This window comes from Antechinus flavipes, chromosome 1 (assembly GCF_016432865.1).
Source record: "Antechinus flavipes isolate AdamAnt ecotype Samford, QLD, Australia chromosome 1, AdamAnt_v2, whole genome shotgun sequence".
NCBI lineage: Eukaryota > Metazoa > Chordata > Mammalia > Dasyuromorphia > Dasyuridae > Antechinus > Antechinus flavipes.
Window position 1 is genome coordinate 223,749,016 of NC_067398.1, and position 21,369 is coordinate 223,770,384.

General features: G+C 32.7%; 1 protein-coding gene across 2 annotated transcripts in view; it reads right to left on the reverse strand.

Moving 5' to 3' along the window:
* Positions 1 to 7,301: 7,301 nt before the first annotated feature.
* The window catches only part of ERCC6L2 (ERCC excision repair 6 like 2), a 148,947-nt gene continuing 134,879 nt past the window's right edge, over positions 7,302 to 21,369 (reverse strand). For both annotated transcript variants that reach the window (XM_051996873.1, XM_051996867.1), the window contains 2 exons: positions 11,511 to 11,692; positions 7,302 to 8,383 (listed from right to left, as the gene is read on the reverse strand). In XM_051996873.1, coding sequence (XP_051852833.1) covers positions 7,390 to 8,383; positions 11,511 to 11,692 — 1,176 coding nt within the window. In that variant the 3' untranslated portion in view covers positions 7,302 to 7,389. The remainder of the gene's footprint in view (positions 8,384 to 11,510; positions 11,693 to 21,369) is intronic.

Consider the following 21,369-nt stretch of genomic DNA (forward strand, 5'->3'; position numbering starts at 1 on the left):
TAAAATATCACATAAAATTAGATATTTGTACTTGTCTCTTGCTGGGAGGATGAAGAGAACTCCTCTGATTGGCCTCCAGTCATTGGGTTGCCTTGGCCCCAGGATAGGTTTTCCTTGAGGAGCTATTCTCCTTGTGATCTCTAAGAATGAGCTGAGAACAATTTAGCCCTTTGGGACTCTCTATGAATACTTGTTCTTGAACTTTTAGCTTGGAATGTCAGAAGAGGATGTTTCTTTCTTATCTTTCTGTCCCACTTCCAGCACCATTAGAGATTTATAGATTTACAGTGAAGCATAAGATAGTAAATGTACTTTCTTTTGTCCTGAAAAGGGAATTCAAGGACTTGATGTCTAAAATCAAACTTCTTCTGTAGGGAAGAAATTTTATTTCCTGGGGCAGCATGATTCTGGAATAAAGCCTGTTGGCAGAGAAAGAACATTTCCTGGGTAGCACCAGCTTTCAGAATTGACACACAGGTAATTCCCAGGACTAGTGTTTCTCAGTTCCACAAGTCAGATATTGGTCTTCTGGAAAGGACTTTCTTAAAAATATTTATCAGAGAGGAAAACCACCAAGAGGATCCTGTAGTTCAAAAACAAAGGCCATATTGTAATGAATCAGACAATATGCACCATACAATCCCTCCATTACATTGCTGTATATAATTTGTATGATTTTTGTGTCCTGTATTTGTTCAAGCAGGCCTATGAATCCTTTGCTTCTGTAATGGATGAAATAAAAACTGTCAAGTTCCTTTTTGGGAAGGCATTTTCTAACCCCTGTATGGGGAGACATACATGACAGGCCTAAGCTTTGTTTCAGAGATTTCCCTGCCTCCAAAATTTGGGGCAGCACTATACAAAGAAAGTGGCTCCTCTTTGTTCAGTTTCCAGAGTTCAAATTGAATCTGTGAGACTCAAGAATCCATATGGGGATCAAGCTTCTGGGTCATAGCTACTACTTTACACATATAGTTTATGCTGTATCACCTCCCTTCTGTCCCCCTTTTCTTTTATAGAACGTATACTTTGACTCCCCAATACCCAGTACAGTGGGTTTGGCAATTTAAACAGAAGTTAAACTGAACTGTTGAAGCCAGTTATTATGAAAGAGGTATTCTTTAAATTAATGGTAATTTTTGAGAAATGTTTAAGACTTCAGTGCCTTATTTTAGGCAGGAGGAACTTCCTAACTTAGAAAACATAAATTAGGGATGTTACAAAAAGATATCTTAGCTTTATAAAAGGATTAATTACTCAAAGTTCCTTTGAAACTGAGTATCTTCAGAGAAAACCTTATCTAGTGATGTAACATATTTCTTTTTCTACGTAAAATACTTATTAAGCTATTCTTCTCCAAGAGGCGGGAGACTGTTTTAGCTAACCAAGAAGACATCCATAGAGACATATTTTTGTCTTTTAATTACAGTAGAATGGAGAAAATCAAGAATGTATAATGGACAATTTCTTTGGCAGCCCATACACACATTACTAAAAGGTTTTCTACCTTTGAGAATTCAATGAAAAAACCATAAGTAGGTAACTTGCAGAGAAATGACTTGTTATATATCTATTGAGTAAAATAAAATAGGGGCTATCATAGGAAATTTTTATCATGTTTATGACATTATAAATACTTCAAGATAACCTTGATACTGTACTTGCAATCTTCCTTCTTTGAAGGAGCATATGCCTCATCAAAGTCATGAAGAAAAGAAAAGAGTTTCATTTTCAATTTTATCAATTACTAGATCTATGGGATACCTAGTGAATAGAGCACTGAGCTGGGAATCAAAAATACTCACCTTCCTGAGTTGAAATATGGACTCAAGATTGTTACTAGTTGTGTGAGTCTGGGAAAGTCACTTAACCTTGTTTGCCTTTATTGTCATCTATATAATGAGCTGGAAAAGGAAATGGCAAACTACTAATGAAAACTTAATGGATAGCACAAAACATGACATATAATAAGAGCTTAATAAATATTTGCAGATTGTCATCATTCCTACAGTCTTTGGGATTTGCTTAAGATTCAAAGAGACTATGTGACTTGCCCTTGATCACACAACTGATAAAAATTAGAGAGTAGATTAGAAGTCCCATCTTGTTTCAAGTTCATTAGACTATCCACTATACTATGCTATCTCTTGATAGAAATTGGCATATTCAGAATCTTGTGCATTGTCTAGTAAGTGCCAAAAGTAATAAATTCCTTATTAAAAAACAAACAAAAAGTCATCCTTATGTATTATTAGAGTTTGCAAATTCAGTATCATCAAACTTAGATTTGGAAGGGTTTAGATTAATTAATTTCAAAAATAACAACAATGAAGTACAAAGAAGTTCATTTTCCTGAAATCAAAAGGATAGACCTAGGTCTAAGACTCATATTCTCTAATTTCAAGTCCATTGGTCTTCTCACTATACTATGGATACTTAAATTGAGCTTTTTTTCCTCTTATATTAAAGCTCTTTGAGGCACGAACTACATATCTTTATTATGTATGTTTCGTTTAATGCCTGCCATACTATTTCTTTTTGTTTTTTTTTTTTAGCATACAGACACATTTAATACAATTTCCTTATTAAACATTATTTAATTGGGTTTAGTATGATGGACATAATTTTTTGTTAACTAATAAATTCTGTTTTGAGAAAGCAGACATACATCAATTAAAATATACTCCTTAAAATAGTTAAGTGAAACAGCACAAAAAAGTGATTATAATAAAATTCCTATAACTATACACTTCTGTAATTTAGTTTTGCTGCTGTTTAATGTTTTATTTACATAGTTGTAGCTAATGTATATATAGTTTCTCTGGAATTGCTTTCTTTATTCCATTATTTTATGCAAGATTTTCTATATGCCTTTGAATTTAAATTTTAAAAATTTATTATTTCTATTATTTAAAAAGCATTTTTTCACATATTCCCCAGGACATGTTTGTGTCAAACTTTTTGCTATTACAAATAATATTGCTAAGAACACTATTAAACATATTAGCATTTTTTATCTGTCAACAACATGTTTGGAGGTATAAAACTAAGAGGATCACTCAAAAGAAATGAAAAATTCTACAACTTTTGTTGGCATGAAAACAATAAGCCTAACCATGAGAACCATTCCAAAAACATATTTCCGAAGCTCATTCCTAAACTATAGGCCCACTTTCTGAAGCTCACAGAATCCACAGTTAATAACAAAAAAGAAATCTCTTTAGTAATATTTCTTTATAGTTTATGAGTATGATGTTAATGTGTGAAGGATAATTATCATACTGAAGTCACAAATTCAACTAGATATGGACTTGTTTTGTTTTATGTAGCTATAGGTAAATTTTAATATGGTTACATTCCATTTACCCCAGATAGAAATATTTCAAATGGAGAACTCTTCCCAAACTAAGAGCACTTTTGAAAACTTAATGGCAGAATGATTATGGTCATTTCAGGTTTCTATGGGAAAATTTGCACACTTTCTTACCATAAAATGAGTACATTCCAATACAGTTTTAAATTAACCTATACCTGATAAAAATTAACAATAGAGCTTGTTTCACTGTGTTATTTAATTCTCATATATAGAAGTACTATAAAGCAATGAGACTGATTTTCAAAAGCACTATGTAGTCACACTTCATATTGAAGTAAATAGATGATTAACATCAAGCCTTTAGATTTGTATTACAGTAATGTCTCAGAAGTGTTATACATAATTATTGACTCTCTAGACTTTACCACCTCTGCCCTGAAAGCATTTTCATCCTGAAAATGTCTCTTCTCTTGAGGTCATCCCCCACTTTTCATTGATGAGCTCCTTACTGAAACCTCCATTTGAGGAAATGCCTGGTAAATTCCAAGTGAACCATAGTTCACTTTCTCGTTCTACTTCTGATTCTCAGGAATTTTTACCTTGTTTCTTTTCTCTTCTTCCCCCTGCCCCAATCCTCCTTGAGTTTCTGAGTAGTCTTCATTTTAGAATATAATCCCCTTGAAGGCAGGGTATTGTCTTTGGTTGTTTTTCTTTTTACTTTTATTTGTATTTTCAGCACTTAGCACTTTCCTGGCATTGAATAAGTACTTGACAAATGTTTTCTGATTTGATTTAACAACTATTCTCTGAGGTGGTACTATAATTCTCATTTTACAGAAGACAAGACTGGAGTTTGGAGAGTGACTTATAGTCATTTTAATCATAAGTGTCAGAGTCAGGCCTAAAACCTCAGTGTTCTGGTCTTGAAATACAAAACATTCTTTTCAGTATGTCATTGTTTATCACTAAGAGAAATCAGAGAAGAGAATGGAATCTGCAAATCAGGTCAGTGAATCTGATAGATTACTGGAAAAAATTTTATATCATTATCATTATTATCAGAATATATAATTAAAATCATGGCTGGTTAATATATGAAGAAGAGGGAATCATGAAAAGCCATTATGGTTTTATTATGTATAAATCATACCAGAAGAATCCTCCTCTCTCCTTTTTAACAGAGTCACTAAAGGACCTCAATATAACACTTTACAAAAATTCTACTGATATTATTATGGAAAGAAAGAGAAATGTGAGCTAGCAACAGTAGAATGAGGTAGATTAGGGTTTTTAAAAATATGAAACAAAGTACAGTCCCTAAATAGTTTAATCTTCACTTGGAAAGAGCTCTGGCAGAAGGAAAAATGTAAAAGTCTACAACGAGGTTCAGAAAATTGACTTCAGGAGTGCAAGACATAGAAATGGCTATATAAACCACATTATCTATTCTCCAGCTACCATCCTCACCACTTCCCAATAAGAATTTTCACGGACTCTGATAGAGGAACTGACGATTGCCTTTTTGGTCAAATCTAAACCAAATCACCTCCCTGTTTTCCAGCTCTTCTTCTCTATTGTCTTCTACTATGAGAATGTATACTCCTTGAAGGAAAGGACCATCTTGCTTGCTGGTATCTATGTCCTCAGTGCTTAGCACAATTTCTACCACATAATAATGGATCAGTAGTCAATAAGCATTTATTAAGCAGCCACTACCACACTACAGGCTTTGTGCTAAGTGCTGGGTATACAAAAAAAAAAAAAAAAAAAAAAAAAAAAAGGCAAAAGACAGTTCCTCAAGAACTGTTCATAATCTAACTAAATGCTTAATGAATGCTCTATTTGTCCATCTAGATATCATTTAGTCTGAAAAAGTTAGGATTTTTTTTTTTTTTGAGAACTTTATACTAGAGGAGTCAACAGTGGGAGATGAAAGCTAAGAAAGCTATTGAATCTTGGATTCCATTAAGGCACAGGGTCTAAGAATAGATGATCATTCTGGTCAACTCTGCCCTAATTAGACTCCATTTGTTTTCAGTTAAAGGTGTCACATGTTAAGAAGGATACTGGTAAGCTGAAGAGCATCCAGAGAGCAAGAAAGATAGTGAAGGGCCTCAAGTAGATGTGAAAAACTGTCTAAAGGGACTGTCTAACGGGGATATTTAGTATATTATAGACACCTACAAATGTTAATGGGATGTTATTTGAAAAGAGGAAAAAACTTTCTGTTCTTGGGCCCAGAATGTTACATGTTCCAAAAAGGCATATTTAGAAGTAGGGAAAATTTTCTTTAAAACTATAGCTATTCAAAAGTAAAATGGGATGTTGTGGGAGGTAGTATGTTGCTATTCATGGGGCAAATGTGAGAACATAGGTAGTTTTCTAAATTAGTTAAAATTGCTCAAAAGTATTCAGCCTAATCATCCACATAGCAAAAACATTTGGATATAGAGCAAACAGATAATTAAATGGATGATCCATATGTATGGCTTTGATAAGAGACAAACACAATATACATATACAAAAGTACACACCCACACACATAAATATAAATATATATGTAATATTTGTACAAATACAATATCTTGGACAGTCCCTATAAAAAAAGACAATAAATGGGGAAAACAATTGAATTAGAGGAGGAGAAATGACCTTAAGTTGCTTCTTCTCCTTAAAAAAAAGACCTATTTTCCAATGATGTTACATCAGGATGAAGCTAAGTCTACAATTCTCCCAAGAATTAAAGTTATAGATTTTTCAAAAAGCAATGTGCAGGTACAAGTTGGCAAGAATAGACTAAAACTTATTACCAGTGAAAAACTACAAAGGATAAATTATATAAAATACATTACTGAAGAAATGGTTAACTGGTAAAAAGAAATGGAATATTCATATAGTGAGAACAGAGAGTGAGAAATGGTAGGATCACTGTGTTTCATTGCAATGGAAAGATTTAGAGGAAGGTATTGAGTATGTTAAATAGACACCCTCTGAAGGATTTATGGGAGGACATGGACAAAGTATAAACATAAGATGAAAAGATATGGATGAAATAAGAGTCATCAAAATATCACCATACTAAAAATGTTAGAGCTCCACAATAATGAAGTTGTTAAAAAAAAAAAAAAAAAAAAAAACTTGAATTAAAGTTTTCCAAAGAACAGTGAGAAAGATGAGTTACTATATTCTTGGAGTTTAAAAGAGGGGGAAAAGGAGATAATACGATACTGATTTGCTAAATGGTAAAGATTAAGAATTCTGAAGATGGACAAATGAGTTCAATCCTACTTATTTGATAGATAATTGATAAATGAAAAAGCAGCTATTAAGTGTTTACTATGTATTGGACATTGTATTAATAAGCACTGGGAAATATTAGGAAAAAATGAGGTTCCTTCAAGGAGCTTATATTTTAATGGGAGGAAACAATATATATTGAGGAATGGCTGCTAGGGAAGATTGTTAGTCTGGAGAGTCAAAAAGATAGAGAATTAATCCATAGGACATTTACCTGATTTCTCCTTACCTCAAACAATAGTAGTGGTGATGTGATTAAACTTTTCAGAGCGAGAGATAGAAAGCAGCATCAGGGAGAATAGTATGGACAGCAAAAGGAACAGAAGGCCTAGGTTAAAAAGGGCATGGAATGTGAATCATGGTTTGATCTGAGGACAATTGGATACAATAGGCTAGGCAAGTATGCATTTACTTACTAATCAAGACAGCTTAGCTCCAGTGGGCTTTAAAGAGATAGAGAGACTTTTTAAAGCTCATGGTAAATATCTAGAAGTAGAGCCTGGGCTTTCTGATAACTAGTGAGGTGCTAGTTCCTATTATATTTTCCCTCCCTTTTTTCTTTTAGGCAAGGGGCTTTATAACAGAAAGCCTATTCTCCAATGAGATAGTACACTTAAAAATATCAAATTTTTACCAATGTATTCCCATAAAATGTTTTATCCCCAAGAAGAAAAACAAAACTCAAGGACAGAATTAAATTAAATATATTTTTCAGAAATGAATTCAATTCATCACATTTAGTATTTCCTGCCAACACAAATATTTATAGCTAACCTCTACGGGCTTTGTGATTCACTTGTATTTCTAGGCATCACACTATTTGCTAGATTTTCATGTGAATCATCTGATTCATTTTTTTTCCATAAAAATTTCTCATTTGACTTCCAAAGAGACATTTCAAGCCCTTCATTTCTTTTAGTGGATGTAGCAAGGGGTACTTTTTCACACAACATCTCTATTACTGCCAAGTCGGTGAATTTACTAAGACTGTCATCATTCTGCTCATTCAGTATGTCCCAGAAATCCCTTGGCCGCTGCTTTGCTTTTTCCATGGGCTTTGAAAGAGCTTTCCTTGGCAACTGTGTAGGATTGTTCCCGTGACTTTTAAACAGGTCATCAAGAATAGAAGTGTCACCAAGTAAGTCTACCACAGTGTTGTCTTCTAAAGTTTGGTTTTCTATTTTTTTGTTTTCAGATTTCAAAAGAGGTTCGCTTCTTGAACAGTCTGTTCTTGTAAAGTCCTGTTGGTCCTTAATAGTATTTACTAACATTCTCTTACAAGTTTCAGATTTACTGTTCAAGGAATTGGATACTGAAGTATCTTTGAATGCTTGGCTCTTTTTCCTACTGACAATTTCTTGGGTAAAACTACCGGGTTGTTTTTTAGATTTTGCATTATTAGACAAAACTTCACCACAGGAATCATTATTTTGAAACTCAATTACTTTTTCTTTATGCCTTTTTGGACTGCAAATTTGTGCAGTCCTACTTGTAGAAACTTCAATTGCTAAAGGATCAGAATCTGACAGATTTTCTTTCACCAGGGATTTTTTCTTTCTCGATTTAGTAATATTTTCTCTTTTTTCATAGTCAGATTTAATCAATTCTGAATCAATATCTGCAAAAAATTCTTTTGCTTCTGGATATCTAGAAGTATAGAAATCTCTTAGCATTTTCTGGCGTTCTTCTGATGTGGCACTTGTTATATGTCCAGCAAATTCTTCCATAGAAGATGAACTGAAGAAGGAAGCCATTTCTTCAAACTGTTTCCTGTAGTATTAATGAACAAATCAGTGATTATTTTTCTTTTCCTTTTACTTTTAAAGGGAGACAGAGCCATCAACAATATATAATTTAGCAAAAAGGATGTGATCTTTTCAATTTAATCCATAAGATCTAAATCCAAAAGATCTGAAAAGATTTTTTATTGACAGAAGAATATCAAATGATGTCACAGCTAGAGTGAAAGCATAACTTTCTCCTTATTGTCAATGAAAAATAGTGTTTACTCATTATGTCATCACATTTTTTCACTTACTTGGTTTTTTGCTAACAAATATTTCCAAAGAATTTTATACTTCCACCATGTAATTCACCACATCCATCAGGCAATTTTTGATCTGAGAATAATTTTTAGTAATTTTTACATATTTTAAAGCTATATTATATTTAAGTCTGTGGCAGCTAAATGGCACGGTAGATAAGAGGTACCACATCTAGAGTCAGAAAGACTTCTTTCCCTGAATTCATATCTGCTCTTGGATATTTATTAGATGTATGACCATAGGCAAAGTGTTTAACTATTTGCCTCAGTTTCCCCATTATAAAAATGAGATGGAAATGACAAACCATTCCTGCATTTCTGCCAAGAAAATCCCAAATGAGGTCACAAAAAATTGGACACAATTAAAAATCACTGAACAACAAAAAAAAATTTCAGTCCTAAGAAATAAAATGATTAAAATTCCATAGGCACTAAGAGCTAATTTAGTCCTAAATTTCCCCAATCAACAATGCTACTAATGGGGGGTAAAAATTCCAAGAAAAACACATTTAAAATAGATTCTTGGGGCAGCTAGATGGTGCAATAGATTGAGCACCAGTGCTGAAATCAGGAGGACCTCAGTTCAAATCTGATCTCAGACACTTAATACTTCCTAGCTGTGTGAACCTGGGCAAGTCACTGAACCCCAATTGCCTCAGCAAAAAACATAAAATAAAATAAAATTAGATTCTTAAAAATCATCATCATAATAATATTATTAACATATAATAATAAATACCATATACTATGTATAATTATATAATATAATGAGATATATTCATATTTATATAACTTTTCATTTCAAATTACTATTTAATTCTGGGTATATAACCTTCCATGTCACACTTTTTTCTAAGAGAAGCAGGTTTTATAGTTTTCTTTTCTCTTGATTGCAATTCCAGTTACATTTTCATATTTATATAAACTTTTCCTTATTTATTTCTGGTCTCTATATCACAAAAGTTTCCAGTACACATGGAAGTATATCAGTATACTTGTCTAAGTTTCCTAAAACCCAGCTGCTGCTTTCCCCATGCTATCTCAATTACTTGTATCTTTATCAGAATATTTAACAAGGCAGATGTAAGTTTCCAAATTTTCATTCTGGAAACTAGCAGTGCTCTAACTGGATATTCAAAGCAAGGAGGCAAAGGAGGCCTTAAAAGGACCAATTTTTCATTCCACATCAAGCAAATGGAGATTAAGATTATTTTGTTTATTAATCATCTCCAAATCCATTTTCGTGAACTTTCTAATAAATATTTGTGCTTTTGAAGATTAAGTGATTAATTGGCAAGACTAAGTAGCAAGGTTAAATGCTGATGTCTTTATTTATCCACAAACTTGATATTCTCTCTACAGCTGCCAAATAAGTTTCTTATTTACTATGCAAAAAAGATGACCACAGATATAACCTGATAATTCTACTATCTCTAGAACAAGAAATGGTTTTAATGGTATTTTCTCTGAAAAAAAAATAAAATAAATGCTCATTGTATATGATACTGCATTCTACTGAATGAATTATGAAGAAGACTTTGGTTTCATTTTTGATTTCTATAACTAGACTGGTTAATCTTAAACTACATTCTCTAGTGACTAAATGAGCCTAGTTCTTCCAGTTTATTATTATGAAAGTATCTCAAGAGCCTCATTAAAAAAAAAAATAAAAGACTGAAGCTAGCCGATTCTAAAATAATTGGATATAAAGCTAGAAGGAACCTCAGGGTTATAGTGTAGTCCAACAACCCAATTTAAACCCCTTCTTCGTGAGATGATAAAGGTAGGTGTTATTATTATCCTCATTTTATAATTAAGGAAACTGGGGCAGGAAGAGGTTTTGTGCTTTTCCACAGTTACATAATTTACTAGCTACATCGAGGACTTCTTGACTTCTGACCCAGTATTTCTTCAAAGTAACAGGTATTTATTTCTTGAGGAACAAATGGAAATGGAAGGGCAAACTCTTATTGTGGATAATATTTTAAAGTTGTTCTGAGCTCCAAGACCCAGGGCTAAAGGGTTGAAAATTTTTATTTTCCTTTGAGCACAAGTTTCAAACATGTAGCGTTCCAGAGTGCTGTGTGAATGAGCTTAAAACATATTGGAAAATATTTAATAAAATAAATAAAAATGCAATAAAACATAAATATTAACAGCCTGTGGCATGGTACAGTGGGTAAAGCATTGGGCTTACAATCAGGAAGACTCATCTTCCTGAGTTCAAATCTGGCCTCAGGCACTTACTGTGTGTCCCTGGACAAGTCACTAATCTTGTTTGCCTCAGTTTCCTCATTTGTAAAATGGGTTGGAGAAGAAAATGATAAACAACTCCAGAGTTGTTGCTAATAAAACCTCAAATGGGGTCACACAGAGTTGAAGATGGCTAACATGACTCAACAAGAAATTGTTGTGTATAGATTAGTGACCCTTGTTTCTATTTGAGTTTGACTCCAATACCTTAAGAGTTAGTTAAATATACAATCACCATTCATTGCCAAATACTTCCTACTAATGACTTAGAAAATACCCAAGAGGCCAGATCCAAATTCATTTATGAGTAATGGTGCTGGAGAAGTATGGACTTGCAAATCTGTCTTTAATCTATAAAATTATCTGCAGTGCTAATAGGCAATTTGTTCATATTTAGATCTATTCTACTTAAAACATTAAAAGATTTTTAGATCTATTTTAATTTAGAAAAAAAAAACCTACATTATTCTCAAATAATCAGATTCCAGATATGGACAAAACTCAAAGAATCTGTACTTTTGACAAAAAATTCTAGATTACTTGACCGGATTATTCACACCTTGTTTTTTTCAGTGTTCAATTCCATTTTTAGCAACTGACCTTCGGATTCCTTTTGGAGTTTCTCCCATTATAAAGGTGATTTGGTCCATGTGGTAAACTTCCTTCTTTTTATAAATCACAGGATTTGTAATGTAAAGGGGAAGCAACTGGTTTTCTTCACTTGGCTGCTGTTCTTTGGTAAGAATCTTGGTGTACGGATCTTTCTTTCTCCTTTCATATGTCTAAAACAAGAAAAGATACAAATGTCTACAGAAAGCACATTACATCTTTTTTTTTTTTTTTTACTTTTTATTTTTCATGGAAGAATTGGAAAAGGGCTTGATGTGATTTAATTTTTAAAAAAGAACAAGGAAGAAACTTCCACAATAGAAAGTTTTAAAAGTTGCTCATGGGGCATATTTTTCAAAGGAAAAATGGGGACTTTGACATGCCATTTAAAAAAAAAAAATCATAAATCAAAATCTTTTGCAAAATTTAAAGTAAGCATTTTATATTTATACAACCAAATAAATCAATAAACAATTTTCTAATGTGATATCATCTTCACATAGTAGGTGAGTTGGTAGAATAATTTTTTACTTTTTCAGCACCCATTGTGTTTAAAGAACTTGTTAGTGATTCAGGGAAGACAATGACAGTCAGCTAGAATTTTGGGTCATATTTATTTTATGAAGAAGCAGTATGGTTTTGAGAGTAGAGAGCTAGACTTGAGATCAAGAACATCTGGGTTCCAATTCTCCCTGACACATAATCTGCTGGGAAAATCACTTAATCTCTCATTGTTAAAAGTAAGTCTCTATAACTATATGATACAAAGTAGGTGCCAGTTTCCCTTGTTACAGGAAATTTCCTCATCAGTAGGAGCTCCCAATATCAATGAAATCTCGTTTGGTCCAAAATGCAAGATAAATAACAACAGAAATATTCCATTCTAACTGTTAAGAATCATTTTCTAAAACTATAAAATGCTGTCTAAGAAGAAAACAAATAAGAAACTTATTACTATCATTTTCTACTTGAGAAACAAGGAGTCAATGTTCAATTTGCACATGAGAAAATTATTTTTCTTTTGGGTTTTTATTAGCCAAAGGAATAAAATAAGAAAATTATTGTTGTTTTTAAGTGAATGCTTCCAGAAGAAAGAAAGAAAATTCTAGTTACTGCACATAAGAACTTTTTTTTTTTTATATGACTATGGTCAGTTATAACAACCAAAGTGGATAATGAGATAGTTTTTAAGTAGATATGTTTAAGTAGTAGAAAGTAGCATTTACTTTAAGATGGCAGACTGAACTCTTTGTAAGACATTTCTCTTCATAACAGTGTCAGATTTTCCAATTTTCAATACCATACTAAATCTGGTCAAATTAAGCATCCTCTTTAAAAGCTATTATTAAACAGAAAGACAAAGGGCAGAATGGTCATGGTGAACAAGCAAGTATCAGTTTGTGATACTTGTGATATTTCTAAAAAATGTAGAATGTACTGTTTTCATAATATTTGCCCTTGGCTAAAAAATATCTTAAATTATTATCTTATATGAAAGAAAGTGTCTGATTTTTTAAAATAAATACAATAAAAAATAAAGGGATTGTGCCCTGATAGGAAAAAAAAATGAATGCAAGTTGAATAAACATTAAAAGCTCACAATAAGAAGTCATGAAAACTTGTCATCTTAAATAAAAACCCAGCAATGATTAGCCAATGAAAAAAAGACTGGGAATGCTGACATATGAGTGTAGATGGAAAAAAGAAAATAACCAAAAATAATTAAAAATAAAAATAAAAGTATTCTATTCATCTACAAGGTCTTTCTGACCTAGGAAAGTATCACAAAGTTTATGCTTTAAATATGTAAATTTTCTTTCAATTCCTTCTCTAAATTGTTCAATAACTAGGACTATCAGACATATAGATCTTCTCTCTCTGTCAAATCCTCCTGTTCATAGCCAAAAGTTACTGTCCAATGATTTAGGAATAATCAGAGCTGCAAATGAAGCTGGAGACAAGTGTTAAGTGACAAAAAGATGGTGAGGGCCTTTGAATTAGAGCAATCTAGTAGTATATAATAAAAGTCACAAAAATAATTATACTGCCTGACCAAATAATTTCATTGTTGGAAATAACATGCTAAAAATTATTTTTTTAAAAATAAGTTATTCATACTAAAACATCCACAACAGCAACAGAGTATATTTTTTTAAAAATGTAAGTAATTTAAATGTTCAACAAGAATGGTACAGTTAAAATAAATTGTAGTACATCATCATAATAGAAACCTATAATATAATTGAGAACTATAGATTTGAGGCATACAAAGAAATCAGAAAAAAATTGGGAAGAAATGAGTATTTTTCTGAAGATTTATAAGTTCAATATGACTCAACAGCATAATAATAAGACCTTGAACTGTATAACTAAGAGGGAGAGTCATAGCTTCCAGGAATAAAGAGGGGATATTCCCTTAGTACTCTGCCCTGGCAAGAACACATCCAGTATATACTGTGTTCAGTTCTGGGCACCAGATACATTAATAAAATATTGAGAAGCTGGAAAAAAAAAAAAAAAACAGAGGAAAGCAATTAGTATGATGAAGGATTTTGAGACCATGATATATGAGGACTGGCTGAAGGAACTAATCTATGTTTAATGCTAATCTATGTTTAGCTTATAGATGTAAAGACTCCAAAGGATCATGATAGCTGTCTTCAAGTATTTCAAAATCTGTCATCTGGAAAAGGGATTAAATTTGCTCCATTTGGCTCCAGTGACCAGAACCAGGAGCAATGAGCGGAAGTTGCAAACACAAATTTAGCTGTGATGTCAGGAAAAACTTCCTGACAATAAGAGCTGTCCAAAATTTGAAATGACTTCCTTCAGAAGTGGTGGGATCTCACTTAATGGAGGATGACCACTTGCCAAATAAGTATATAACAGTGGGGATTTCTTTCGTGTATGAGATACATAAATGATGCAATAGATAAGAGTGTTAGGTATGGAGTCAAAAGACTCATTTTTGGGATTCATGACCTCAAACACTTGCTAGCTGTGTAATGCTAAGCAAGTCACTTATCTTCATTTCCTCATTTGTAAAATGAAGTGGAGAAGGAAAGAACAAACCATTTCAGTATCTTTGCCAAGAAAAGGAGTTGTATACCAACAAAGCAACAATGAGCTGTCCTAGACAGCTACTAAACTCCCTTCTGTGAATTCTATAATTCAATATACAAAAAAATGGCATATTTAAAATGCTTAATATGTATGTGTCAAGCAATGTACTAAGCAATGGAGAAACACAGAAAACCAAAAGTCCCTCTGGAGCAATTACTGTTGAAATCAGCTTGGATGAATGGCCATTGTTTGGAGCTGGGGAGAAGAAAGGGACATTACTATTCATTAGGGATGGGGAAGTAGAAGAGTAGTGGTGATGGTGGCAGTAGTTTGGCCCACCTGGCCAATATCACTGGATTTGGACTGAAATCAGAGTCCTAAGTTCAAATCCAGATTCCATCTTTGGTGTAACAATTCCTTTAACTTCTTTCAGCTCCAATAACTTTTATCAGTAAGATTGGAAATAGAAGAAGTAATCTCTTAAGATCTTTTGTAGCTTCACTTAACTGAATTAAGATACTTGAAAACTACTGAATATGGAAGAAAAGGAGAGGGAAGAATTAAAGATGATTCTGATATCATGAACCTGGGTGACTAGAAGATTAGTTGAGACCTCAACAAAAATAGAAAAGGTTACTAGAGAGACAAGTTTAAAGTAAAAGATATTGAGTTCCTTTTTGGACATAGAATCATGGATTTTAGAGATCTAAGGGACTTATAAATCCCTAACCAGTAAGATGGATTTGCCCAAAAACCAATTTGTTAAATTCATGTCGAATATGAGATGCCAAAGGAAAAATGAAGTTGTGCTATATTGGCACAAAACAGTGACACAGACCTGGAGGCAGGAAGAGTGATTAGGGATGGGTACATAGATTTGGGAGTCATATGTATAAAAAGGAATACATGGTAGCTGATAGAAACCCCAAAGGAATATAAAAAAATAGACCATTGCCTAGGAAATGTTTGTTTAGAGGATGGAGGATAAATGATATTCTTCTGTTGAAGAAGATTAAGAAGACAAAGTCATACAGGCATAAGGGAAAAAACCGTCAGAGAAGCCTAGTGAGGAGAGATTGTCTACAAAGATTGTGATGAACATTATCCAAAAGGGAAGAAAATTAATGTTCACAAAGCAACATTTTGATTATTAGCTCATATCCTATGTAGCAAGATACTGAAAAGAAAATGTCCTGCATAAAAAAAGACAAGGAACATGTGATCACGGGAAAGGCATATTTCCCATTTTAAATTAATTAACTGATTAGCAAATTGGTCATTTTTTACTTCAGTAGTCATCAATTAGTTTACCATGGTCTGAAAACCTCTAATGAAGCAGATAAAATGAGTTTCTAAAATTGTAAAATTGAGGACCAAAATTTAAACCTGAGAGAAGTATAGATACCATTTGATAAACTGTCTCTAAAAGTCAGCCAACGGAATTCTACATTTTAACTACAATGCCTATGTCATTATCTTTGGCATTGTACTCTCCTGGGCACCTGTCCTAAACTGATATACTAACAACTAAAAATAGTATCTGGAGAGATAGCCAAAAAGGCAGCTACTACTGAGGTGTATTGTTTTTTAATTTTTGCTTGTTTGTTTTTTTTGGTCCAAATTGTCCTTTTTATCCTGCTTCCTTACCTCTAATTCAGCAAGTATTTATTAAGTGCTTACATTTTACAATATTTGTTATTTGAATGTGAGACTGCCAACTTCTTGTATTCTGCTTGTCACTCTCTTTTTTTCTTCATTACAGGGCCTAAACTTTTTTATAATTCTTAGTTATATTACCTAAAAGATTATTTTTAGAGCTTTATACATACTATTTACATTGTACATTCTGGAGTCAAGATATGTGATAAACATAATTACTATGTGCCAGCTACTGTACTGAGTACTAGAATATAAAACCAAAATCAGAAAAAAACTTTCAGCTTTCAAGAAACCTATCTATAGTGAACTCAGGGAAACAAATACAATTAAGAAATACTACGTGTGTGTGTGTGTGTGTGTGTGTGTGTGTATTAAATTTAAAAAGCAATTTTGATACAAAGAACATTAACAAAATGGGGGATCAAGAATGGCTTCACATATTCTGTTTTCTTTTTTCATGACAATTTTATTGAGATTTTCAGGATGTGTGGGGATTACTTTTAGCAGAACAACTGTCATAAGAGAATGGTATAGCCTAGTTTAAGTTTTTTTTCACTGTTTTTAATTCTCACTCAATTTATTTTGTTTTTGTTTTACACAACATTTTAGAATTTGGAGTTAGGAAAGACATTATAAATTAGCTAAATAAACCTCCCCCCACAAAGCAGAAAACTTTCTCATAAGCATTCCTAAGAGATGGTTATCCAAACAGTTTGGAGTAACACTAGTAATAGGGAAGTTATTACCTTATGATGGGTTCATTCCATTATTAAATGGTTCTAATTGCTAGAACATTCTCCTGATGTTCAATTGAAATTTGTCTCATTATTTCTAATACTAGATATAATTTTACTTTCTGGAAAAAAAGGTGTTTTTTTTTTTTTTTAACAGAAAATTGTGATTATCTCTTTTACATAAGAGACTTTCTTCAATATTTGAAAACAGTTGTACTGTATATCTTTGAGAGAGAGAATGTGTATATGTATGTATTTCCCCCCATACCCTACTTTTTCCTAATTTCAATTAAGTCTTCTCTTTAAACAGAAGGGCATATTGCTCCTTTTTTTGGAGGAAAAAAAATGTATAAAAAGAAATATGCTCTTATTCTAGACTGAAGACATTTTCTTTGGATTTTTAAAGGAACACATCTTTGATATTACACTGCTAAGTTAACATTTTCGCTGGATTCAAGATAGGAAATTCTGGCATCAGCACTGCTTGCTTCAGTTTATTCATCTGTAAAATAATAGGATTGAAGAAGATGGTTCTTTCCAGATCTTAAATTACAATTCCTCAGAAATGTATCAATTTCATACATCTTAACAATATTTGTCATTTGAATGTGAGACTGCCAACTTCTTATATTCTGCTTGTCTTTTTTTCTTCATTACAGGGCCTAAACTTTTTATAATCCCTGATTATATTATCTAAAAGATTATTTTTAGAGCTTTATACATGCTATTTATATTATACATTATAGAGTCAAGATATATGATAAACATAATTTAAAAATAAATCTAATGGCAGCATTCTTCTTCAATGCTATGTATGTTGAGATATGGAAAAACAAATAAATTATTTTTTCTTGATTAAATGTGGCCCCATATTAAACAAAAACTTGTTTGATACATCCTGATACATGTACATACATGATATATCCTGAATATCTCTCTCTCTCTCTCTCTCTCTCTCTCTCTCTCTTTCTCTCTCTCTCTCTCTCTTCCCTTCCTTCCCCTCCCCTCACCCCCCCCTTTTTAGTCACACTCTTTTTCCTGAACCTGACTACCTATTATGGAATTTTGAACCAAATGCCTCTTAAACATCTTAAAGCCAACATGTCCAAAGCAAAACTCATCTTTTCCCCAAAGTCAATGCTCTTCTGAACTTCTCTATTGATATAATTTAAAGTAAACTAGGTGAAATTGTAAAGTTCCCAAAGCACCTTTTTAATTCTTTGTTCTATTCTTTTTCCTTAGGATTTTTTGCTCTTTCTACCTAATTCCACAGAGAAGGATCTAAAATTTATACTTGCAGATTGGCCACATTTTATTGTTACATTTTAGTAAACTGAGTCCAGAGAAGTAACAGGAATGTGCTGAATATGGAACCAGTTAGATCTAGTTTTAAATTCTGCCTCTTACCTTTCAAAGCTGTTTTTGTTGTTGCTATTTCGTCATTTCAGTCTTCTCCAACTTTTCAAGATCCCATTTGGGATTCTCCTGGCAAATAAACTTGAAATGGTTTGCCATTTACTTTTTCATATCATTTTACAGACGAGGAACTGAGGCAAATAGGGTTTGGTGATTTGCTCAGGATTATAGGGATAGGAAGTGTCTGACTAGCATTTTAGTCACTGTGCCACATATCTATTGTTTTTTATCATATATTTTGACAAAAAATATACTCTGAATTTATGATGGCTTACTTATCAATGATTTCAGGTGTAAATGTTTAAATTAGCTTGGTTAAAAACCTCTAATGGAAGTTTTGGTGTTTCAAATTATAAAATGACAAATAGCTATACTTAATATTAAAGATATGCATTTTATTTCGTATGAAATAGATCTCTGATACGTGTTATCATAAAATGAGTGGCAAATAAAACTCCTTACACTAGCCTAGTCATGTCAACTTCTGCATAGATTTTTTAAAGTTACTAAATGTTCCTTCATTTTCCTTTCATTAAACACTAAAGCATAAGAGACAGCAGCCCTATTGTTTACACATCTGTTCAAACAAAAAATTAAAAAAAAATTCCTTCTTTGGGAAAAGGCCAAATCTTGTAAATACACAAAAAGTCATAAACTTGCTTGTCTTTGCAAAGCTAGGAATCTGAATTACTATAAAAACATATGGCTCACTGTAAATAAATTAATATAAATATCATCAGTGTTTCTAAAATGACAAAAAAGTATGTGTATAGATATGTATGTTTTAAGGGTTCTTATCAACTTTTCAAATTAATCAGTCAAAGATTTCTGCCTAGAAGTAGAAAAAATTATTGTAAATAAAAATTTACAAGGTTCAATATTCACAAAAATCTAAGACAAACATGAGTTACTTCTTAAATTGTCTTAACTCACCCTGCTGGGCAAAAGCCAACTGATTATAGGACCTACCACAAACATACACACTAATGTCACATATTTTGCATAATAAGAAATTTTTAAAGATACTCAAAACGGAAAGAAAAAACAGACTCATATCCAACAATATTTCTAGCTAAAAGTTTGTATTTTATGGCCCAGTTGTTTCCTTGGAAAGGATACTTATAAAGAAAATACAAATGTTTTAAGGGCTTTTCTTTTTAAGCAGGCTTATCTTTGTAGAAAGGTTAATATGCATAGTGAAGAGATAAAACAAATTTTATTACATTTTTTGTTTTTTTCCTCCATTTCACTTAATGCCACAAAAAGGTAATGAAATATGTGCTCTCAGTCTCAAGCATGCTCTTAAGCAGTTCTGCTGAACTGTTTTTGGACTGCTCTACTGATAATATATTTTGTAAGGATTTTTTTGTGGGGGGGCCACTGGGGGAAATATCTGTTGCATAAAAACAAAATATATCAATTCTCTCAAGACTTGGGAGCTGAAGGAGAGGTGATGAAATGGGTAGGTCCTGGAATGAAATCTTTTTGTCTACAGTTGAAAGTATTTTCTGAGATCATTTAATAAATTAGTCTTAACTTCATAGAAAAAGGTCTATGGAAGTGAAATTCAGAAATATTTAGTCTTTTTGTCCACAAAAGTAAACTATATAGATTTCTAGTTATGGCAACATGAAAAGTGGTTGAGGAACACAATTTTCTCAAACACACTAACAACAACAACAAACTAACAAATAGAACAACTCAAGAAGAGCAAAAAGAAATAGCAAAAGTTCCTCCATCTGGAACTACACAAGAAGAAAGAAATCTTTAGGCACTTGGGAGTAGAGATGTATCAGAGAAGGTAGAGTTAGTAATTTGGTAATGGGCCTGCAGCCTTCAAGAGCTTTCAGCCAGAATGCTCTGGGGAGACTGGAAGCTAGCCTAAGCTTTCTCAAATGGGTCTGGATGTAAGAAGGCAGTATAAAGGAAGATATTCTAGGTGGTCAGAAGCCAGTCGGAACTCCAGTTATGAGGCCTAAAGCCAATGGAATTTCAGCCCAGTTTGTCAGAATAAGAGGAAAATTCTCAGTCATCACCCATAAGTCACCACACAGGGAGAGAGAGTTAGGCTGTTTACTTCTTAGAGCACTGGAAGACACAAAAAGAGATAGGGTCAGCTTCACAATTGAGAACACAGTCAGAAGTCTGAGATCAACACAATCTCCAAAATGGTACTGGGGTTCAACAGTGCCATAAGATGGGAAAGAACCATCTCCTAACTAGAGACTGTGCAAAAAGGAAAGGATACCTATTAATTGGAATGGATGAGAAGATTATAGTATAGAAATATAATGGAAAATTATTGTATTATAAAAAATGGCCAAAGGAATGCCTTTCCTGATCTTCCTTAAATCTTAGCTGTGTCTTCCCTCTATTGACTATTTCCAATTTATCCTCTTCATAGATTGTTTTTACAGTTGTTTGCATGTTGTCTCCTTTGTTAGACTATGAGTTCCCTGAGAAAAGTCATTTACTTTTCTTTGTATCCCTGGTGCCTGGTACAAAGCTAGACACACAGCTGGCATTCAATAACTGTTTATGCCTGATCTAATTGACTCAGAGAAACCTGGGAAAACTTAGGCAAACTGATGCAAAATGACATGAGCATTAGCTGAAGAACTATTTATACAAGAAGAACACTGTAGAGAAAAAACAATTTTGAAGGACTTAAGATCTCTGATAAATGCAGAGACCCTGAATGAGTCCAGAAGACCAAAGAGAGATCATTTCCCTAATTTCAGCAGAGAGCTGATAGATTAGAGGTAGGTCAAAAAAAAAAAAAAAAAATCCATTTACCCCATGTGTGACTGGGTTAGTTTTCCTGAAAAGTCAATGAGAATTAACTGGTTTAGGAAGTCTCTTAAAATACAAAACCCAGGTATTGTTATCCAGGTTTGGCATACACTTCTGACTGGTAAATTAATCTGGGAGACAGAGAGACAGGGAAGCTATGATGAATTAAATTAATGCTGTGCCCA